The following is an 8,372-nucleotide window of genomic DNA, read 5'->3' as shown; positions in this document are numbered from 1 at the left end:
TTGGTCTGAGAGGATTTGGGCTCCAGAGATGCCCTCTAGGATGACATTTTAAAATTGTACCCAGACCCTATTCTGACCCTGGTGATTGAAAATCTGGGTATCAATAACAGAAAAATACCTTGTGGACAAATGTGTGCTGTACTAGTAAACAAATTGCTCATTGAATACCTTTTCAGAACTTTTGAGTTCTGCTATCTGTAGATAGTCAATTCCATTCAGCGTTGTATAGACTACAGTATGTGAGCAATGGAACCAAAACAAAGTGAAGAAACCTTTTGCTAAGTAACAAATATGGAATAAATTATTAACGTTACCCGGTGGCATATAAGAATTTTATTATAAAGTGGATGGGGTCTAAAAACTACACATTAAAATACAAAAGCACACATTATTTATTCTGCACATTTCAACATGGCCATTCAGCAAATGTCATGGGTCTAAATAGGTTATGCAATGCCCTGTAATGGGATAGGTCTCATTCAATAACTGTAAATCCAACAAATGTACTGAAAGGAGGCTGGTAGTTTCCCATTGGGATGTTTAGAAAATGAAAGGAACATTAAAACCAAACACAGTTCGAACAGGGATGTTGCCAAATGGAGAGATGATGTGGGAATTAGAAATAGAATGGGAATAAAACATAACTTTCTAACATAGAATGAAGGATTTCAAATCAAGTTTCACGATTGCTAAGCAAAGATTTGGTGCTTTCAGAGTTGTGTGTTAAATGGAAGTGTTCTTCAATATTTCATTTTGCTGTGAAGGTGACCCGCCAGCCATTGGGATAACCTGTGAAGCCTCAGTCCTTGCAACTCCTGTCTGTTTGCTGTCATAATCGAGACCAAAAGGAGTGGTAGACTTAATGAATCTCTGAAATAGATGAATTGAAACATTAATTCAGACTTACAGTCAGATCTGAAAAGTCCTCTTCAAAGACTGGAAAATGTTTATGAGAGTGGGAAGTTAGTAGGATACAAGCTACATTTTTTGAGTTCAATTTTTGTACCTATCAAGGTGAAAAGTGGCAGTCTACCAGAGAAGACACTTTTCACTTTTTGTCTCAATATCGTGTTGAATTTTTCCCACAAATACTAACCCACGAAGGGCTCACAAACCAACCTTGGAGTATATTTCCCTCAAACCACGTAGAGGCTCAATTTCCCAATCCTGTGCCAGTTTATGTCAAATTCTGGTTAGCTTTGTGTTTTGATGTTGTCCTCACTGGAAAGTATGTTGATACATTCATTTCAAAGGGAGTCTTATACCTTTTACCTTTGAACCAACAACTGAATTTGAAGAATTTCACTCAGACACGAAAAGTCAGAGAATAGGCTCATTGAGATTCCAATCCCTTAAGACAAACTATTTTGTAATTAAATGGTTTTTATACTATGCAGAATCAAAAAGCTATTTTCTCAGCACAACACAATGTTTGAGTACAAATAGAGATTCATACCTTAAACAATTTGGGTGAGACATCTCCTTATCCATTTTAAACTTTCCAATGAGCTTCATTTATGTAATCTCACTGTAATTTAACCCTTGGAGTTCAGATGTCGTATTAGTAAATCTACACTACACTGCCTCGAAGACCATTATATCCTTTCTCAGAGATAGTGTCCTGATCTACCTGAGGGAATCAAGAATTTTGGATGGTTATTGCATGACTTTATACCTAGGGTCTACAAGGGAGTTGAAATTATGCTGTAACTATACAAAGACCAGCATTCCATTAGCCTTTCTGATTATGTTTTAGACCTGTGCATTCAGTTTTAATGCAGGGTTTACTTCGACATCAAGTATCTTTAGACTGTCACAATTTCCAAATTTTCATCCATTTTGCAAAGTACTTTCCCTTTTGTGTCCAAAATCTTACATTGAAATCCATTTACTACAATTTTGTCCATTCATTTTACCTATATCTCTTTGTAGATCCATGTTTCTGTCTACATTGTCTGACTGTTGCCTATCCCTGCCATTGACAACTAGTGCTAAGGGCAGGTATAGCCCTTAAGTAAATTCCTGATTTCTTAAAAACATTAAGAGAGCCCTCTTTACATGCAACCTTTTCATATTATATAATGTTGCATAGTTTTATAATTTAGGTGCAGGGTGTATGTGCTTACCAATCCTTTTAGAAAAGAGTCATAGCGTCATTAAAGCACACTGAAAGGCCATTTGATCTGCTGAGTTCATGCTGCCTCTCTGGGATCAATCTAGTCAGTTCTAGTTCTTGCTGATTTTTGCAGTCCTACAAATTTATTTCCCTCAAGTGCCCATCCAATTTCCTTTAGAAATTATTGATTGTCTCTGCTTCCGCCACGCTTGTAGCCTGTGTTTCACGTCATTACCACATGCCATGCAAAAGCAAAATGTAATTCCTCACAGCTCCCCCACATTTACTGTCCAAAATGTTAATTCCAAGTCACTTACCTCTTGTATGATCAGCTGAAGGTGACAGTTTGCCTCCACACACTTTAGTTAAGTTTTGCATTATCATCGCTATAGCTAGCAAATTTCAGTTTCTCCAATTTAATCTTGTAGCTCACATCCCTGCAAACATACTGGTATTTCTCCTCGGCACCATCTCACAAACCTTCACATCCTTCCTCAAGTGTGCTGACTAGAACGGGACCCAATACTTTGGTTGTGGCCTAACCAAATCAAGCTGCAGCATAACCTCCCTGCTTTTGTACTCAGTACACCTATTTGCAAAAGGCAGAATCCCGTGCTAATTCCACTCTCAATATGTCCTACCACCTTCAAAGATCAGATGCCTCTGTCTCTGCACTCTTTAGGACTGTGCCATTGAGTTATGTTGGCTCTCCCTATTCCTCCTTCTGAAATGCACAAAATTCACCTCACATCTTACTGTAATATGTTTCATTTGCCACTTGATTGCCCATTCTGCCAGTCTTTGACTGTTGCACTCAATTCATATCATCCTGATTGACACTCTTCCACATTTGGTATCATCAAACTTTAAAATTTTTCTCTGAATTCCAATATCCAAGCCATTTCTATAACCAAATGTAGTTACTGAAATGTCTTTGCATCCTTTTTTAAATAAGGGTGTTACATTTGGCATTCTTCAATTTCCTGACCCTACTCTTGAATCTAGGGCAGATTTGAAGATTATGGCAAGCCCTCATCCTATTTCCACATCACCATTTCCTTTGGTAACTTGGTACAGAACCCATCTGGACCAACTGGCCTATCTATCCTTAGACCTGATAGCCTTGCTGATAAATTCTACTGATCAGTTTTAACTCCATTCATTAATTCTCCCATCTTCATTTCTGCCAATACTTCGTTAGCATTGTCTTCCATAGTAAAGACAGATACAAATTACCCATTAAATATTGTAGGTTTGTCCTGTTCCTTGAAGAATACGTCATTTCCTTTGTCTCTAATTGGACCCATCCCACCTTTTGTTTAACATTAACATACTGGGATAAAGTCTCTGGGTTATCCTTTCTTCTAATTGTCATTTTATTATCACATTCTCTTTGCCAGTTGTATTTCTCCTTCACTTCCTCCCTTTATATATTATATTTGGTCAGACTCTTGCTTGCAGAATGAATGGATTATATACTGTTTTCTTAAAAATAATTATCATAATTCAATCCCCTAATCATTCCAAGGAACCTTGATGTTGTTTCTGTTAGCAGAAGTAAGCCATTCAGCCCATCGAGTCTCTGCTCTGTTTACATTCAACCCTGTTTTCCTCTCAAGCATCTCCTCCTTAAAGATGAACCATTGTTCTATTAGTTTCTTTTTGGTCAGTCTTTGGGTTCATTTTATCCTGGCTAGATCTGCTCTCATTGTATTCAAGTTGGCCTTCTTCCAATTTAGATGTTCTACTTTAGATTGCTCTTCGTTCTTGTCCATTGTTAATCCAAACATTTATAGAATGATAATCATTTTTAACCAAATCTTCCCCACAGACTTTGGTCTACTAGCCCACAGGCTGCTCAGCACTGCCTCCTCCCAGTTGGACTGATGACGTACTAGTCAAAGAAGCCCTCCTGCATTTATTTCTGAAATTGCTGCCTCTCCCATTCCCCCAACATTACCCCAAACTATATTTAGGCTATTACAGTTTAAAGGTCAAAGAAGAAAGAAAAATTGGTCAGAGATTAAAACAGCCACAAGGAAAGAAGAGTTTAATTGTTTGATGTACAATTACAGAGAAGAAAGGTGAAGCATTGTAAAGTGCTTCATCCTCTATAAGGTGCTAGTATAGGAGTGACGTTAGCGGGGGAAGGATAACATATGCATCATGATCAATGTTCCTGCCTAGTGCCAACAGACCCTGCTGTTCCTGATAATGTGATGGGGCTTAACATCCAGCGGCATGGTGGCTCAGTGGTTAGCACTGCAGCATCACAGTCCTAGGGACCTGGGTTTGATTCCACCCTTGGGCAACTGTCTGTGTGCGTTTGCTCCGGTTTCCTCCTATAGTCCAAAGATGTGCAGGTCAGGTGGATTGGCTGTGCTAAATTGCCTGTAGTGTTCAGGGGTGTGTGGGTTATAGGGGGATGGGTCTGGGTGGGATGCTTTGAGGGTCAGTGTGGACTTGTTGGGCTGAAGGGCCTGTTTCCACGTTGTAGGGATTCTATATTTAAAAAAAAAATCCTGTCATGGAAATGTATTGAACCTCCATTTACCTTGGTGTGAGTAGTACCAGGACGACACCTTAGAGAGCAAACTGTTCAGCAACTTAGAGCCATAGAGATCTACAGCATGGAAACAGGCCCTTTGGCCCAACTTGCCCATGCCGCCCAGTTTCCACAATTTAAACTAGTCCCATTTGCCTGCGTTTGGTTCATTATCCTTGCATACCTATCCCATTCACGTACTTGTCTAAATGTTTCTTAAATAACAAAATTGTATTCGCTTCCACCACTACCTCTGGCAGCCTGTTGCATACACTCACCACCCTCTGTGTGAAAAAATTGCCCCCCTGGATTTGTTTGTGTCTCTCCCCTCTCACCTTGAACCTATGCCCGCTAGTTTTAGATTCCCCCACCCTGGGGAAAAGCTGTCAGCTATCTGCCTTAAAGAGGGGAAGTATCTCTAAAGGGTGCACACATCCTAAAAAGATTCACTAACATTACTGTAAGTTTTAAAATTTTCAGAAGTTATCTATAACGTTTGCACTGAGGAAAAAAAAAGGCAAGAAATTGCAATCTGAAATACAAAGAGAAAATACTGGATGTGTCCAGTCAGCAACCAAAATGAGAAAAATCAACTTAATGTTTTAGATATAGGAGTTGACATCCCCACTTGTCAATCAACTCACTGTTTAAATGCTGGCAATTTCTGCTTTATCATTACACTGACAATGTAATAAACATTCAAAGCAAAATCTGCTAAATTCTCACATATGAAGCAAAATGTGCAACAAACTAATTTATGATGTATGAATGCTCCAAACACCCCCTTTTCCCATTTGATTGTTCTCAGCCACTGGAGCACTGATTGCAGTTAGGCAGCACCCCCAAGTGGATGTCTCCTGTAGGTACTAAATAGCACTTTCAAGCTCTTTGAGTTAGGAGCACCATCTTGTTTATCCTTGTGTTGGTGTATGTTTGAAATGCAAAACTTGATCACAGCCTTTTAACTCTTGTGACTTGCTGCATTTCTGGCTGTGCAGATTTTTTTTAAACACTTACAGTATACTTGTGGTGAATAAAATTGCAAAGAGCTGTCCACATATCTGAGACAGTCAGGGTGTCTAGGACAGATGATTGTATTAATATTTTTTCTTTTCTTCCATTGATGCATTTTCTCCACTTTCCAGTTCTACACATCAAAAATGCTGGAGGTCATCCAGGAGGTTTTGTTAGCCTTATAGTGCGTGGCTAGTCTCCTGCCACTGCTGAAGAGAGGTGGCTGTGGATCATGAGAAACAGCAGCTTTTCAGTGCTGTCCATGTCGGCAAGGATCACAGCAATGGCACATTCCTCACTTCATTTCTGACCATCAGCTTTAAAATTCAGGGAGCAATCTGATAAAACACCAAAAACAGTTTCATCTACTTTAAAAAATATCCCCTGGCTACATACTTGTTCAGGATATGGCACTGATCATTTTACAGCCTGTTATCTGTCGTTGGTGTTATAATTGGCGCACCCTCAGCACTGACCATGTGCACATCATGCTGTGCTTGGTCTTAAATCAGTTGGACAGCCATTGCTGCAGGTGAACTCCTTGTGACCTGGCCTCTTTGTCAGCATGACTCCCCTTTCAGCTCAGTCTGCTGGATGACTGGTTTGTAATGCAGAGTGATGCCAACAGTATGGGTTCAATTCCTGCCCCAGCTGAATTCCTTCTCAACCTCTCCCCTTGCTTGAGGTGTGGTGACCCTCAGGTTAAATCACCACCAGTAATTCATCTCTAATGAGAGAGCAGCTGTACTGTCATCTGGGACTATTGGTGACTTTACTTTTACCCCTTTTCCTGCAGGATTGGGCTGGTGATGGGATCATTCTCTGCTGGAGCTGCCTTGAACCATGTTAGCAGAGCTTCTTTGACATTGATAGGCAGCCATTCTCATCCTTTTCCCTGCTGAAGAGAATGTCTGCTCATCAAACTGTTCCAAGATGTCTGCCTTGTGCTTCAGAATGGTTGACAGACTCAGAGATGGAATCTCCCTCCTTAGCGATGTTTGCTTTTCGCTTCACACCACATGAAGCTTTACAATTGGTATCAACTTCACTTTGTTTCCAGTGAATAGCACTTTCTTAATTTCTGACAGGGTTAGCTAAATATGAAGGGTTTCACAGAGAGATCTCAATGTTAATAATGGCATGTTTGTGAATTCACACTGTAGGGTCTCCTCGCTCCACTCCATATGGTTAGCACGATCATATGCCGAGTTGGTCTTGGCTAGTTTGGCTAATCTGGAGCTAATGGTATGGAACTTTAATTTCTCACAATCAACTTTCTGTTGGATTTCCTAGCCTGCTGGCTAGCTGATTTTGACACATCGCAACTTCACTACATCTCAGTAAAACAAGCAAACAGACCTTCAGTTTATCTGATAGGGGCCAATTGTATGTATTAAATACTTTTAAAGCAGTAAATTGTCCCAAAGTGATTCACATGAAGGTTTACGTCGGCAAACAATATTGTGTGTTTTGCGATCATTCTAATTGTCTTTTACATATAGATTACTTTTTGAAAATGTCTCCTATTATGTAATAAATTTCTGCCATTAAAGAAATTCCAATCTGCAACCTCCTATGATTGTGTCCCAATGATTAAGCATCACGTTGACTAACTAAACAAAGAAAACCTATGATCTATCAAGTCAGATATCATTCCGGATCTGATTTGTCCAATCAACTGGGATCATAACAATTCCCACATTCTTGATATTATAAATATTTGGAAAACTATCAAGCTCTCTTTTGAACTAATTCAATGATTTAACCTTCACAGCCCTATGGTTTACAGATTCCTGAAGATTCATTATCCTCTGGGGAAAGAAATTCCTTCCCATCCCTGTCTTAATTGGCTTACCTCCTCCAGGACTGTGTCCCCTGGTTCTAGATCTAACTGAAAAACTGTCCCAGAAATGGAAATGAAGAATTAGAGGAAGATAAGGGATGAGTCAGAGATGGTGAGAGAAGAGTTGAAGTTGGAGACAAAGTTGATGGAGTTTTGAGCTCCCATTAGAGCAGGAAATGACACCAAATCAGTCATCAATATACTAGAAAACTAGTTAAAAGGAGGGCTTGAATAGCAATCAAGAAATGATCCATATGCCCTAAAACAAGGCAGTTAGAGCTTTGAATCATCAATCTGATTAGTTTAGTTATTGAGTGAGTGAAAGGAAGCCCAGACCCATCAATTGTCCCATCACTAGCTGGCTAATCAATCAAGAAAAGCTTTCAGGGATTTTGTACCTTTCCCTGGTTACTAAAACCTGATAAAAGAGGATTCAGTGAGTCCTCGTCTCTATAGTCAGACACAAGCTGAGTCATACCAGAAATCGGCGAAATGTTAGTTTTTTGTCGATTTTCATGGTGGGTTTCTCTCCGCGAGACCTAGTGACTTTTCTCACATTATTGTCCCAGACTTTCTTCATTAACACCAACTGCGCCCCTTTGACTCCCCCATTCACTGTGGCCAGAAGAACTCACCATTACCGGGATATCCCAGGATCCCTCATGCTAGTGCCATCTTAAAAAGGCCATAGTGCACCTTGTCAAGTGGCATAGTGGTGATGATGTCACTGTACAAGCAATCCAAAAGCCCAGCCCAATGTTCCAGGGTTGTGGGTTTGGATCCCATCATGGTAGATGGTGAAACCTGAAGTTAATAAAAGAAAACATTCTAGAAATCAATGCTGGCCTCATGCC

At 39.9% G+C, this 8,372-nt stretch overlaps 1 protein-coding gene across 1 annotated transcript in view; it reads right to left on the bottom strand.

Moving 5' to 3' along the window:
- Positions 1 to 304: 304 nt before the first annotated feature.
- The window catches only part of si:ch211-283g2.1 (sodium- and chloride-dependent GABA transporter 1), a 91,338-nt gene continuing 83,270 nt past the window's right edge, over positions 305 to 8,372 (bottom strand). Inside the window, exon 12 of the mRNA XM_048612364.1 lies at positions 305 to 870. Coding sequence (XP_048468321.1) covers positions 724 to 870 — 147 coding nt within the window. The 3' untranslated portion in view covers positions 305 to 723. The remainder of the gene's footprint in view (positions 871 to 8,372) is intronic.

The sequence above is a fragment of the Rhincodon typus genome, chromosome 26, assembly GCF_021869965.1.
Source record: "Rhincodon typus isolate 14 chromosome 26, sRhiTyp1.1, whole genome shotgun sequence".
Classification (NCBI taxonomy): Eukaryota; Metazoa; Chordata; class Chondrichthyes; order Orectolobiformes; family Rhincodontidae; genus Rhincodon; species Rhincodon typus.
This window is presented reverse-complemented; position numbering and strand designations above follow the sequence as displayed.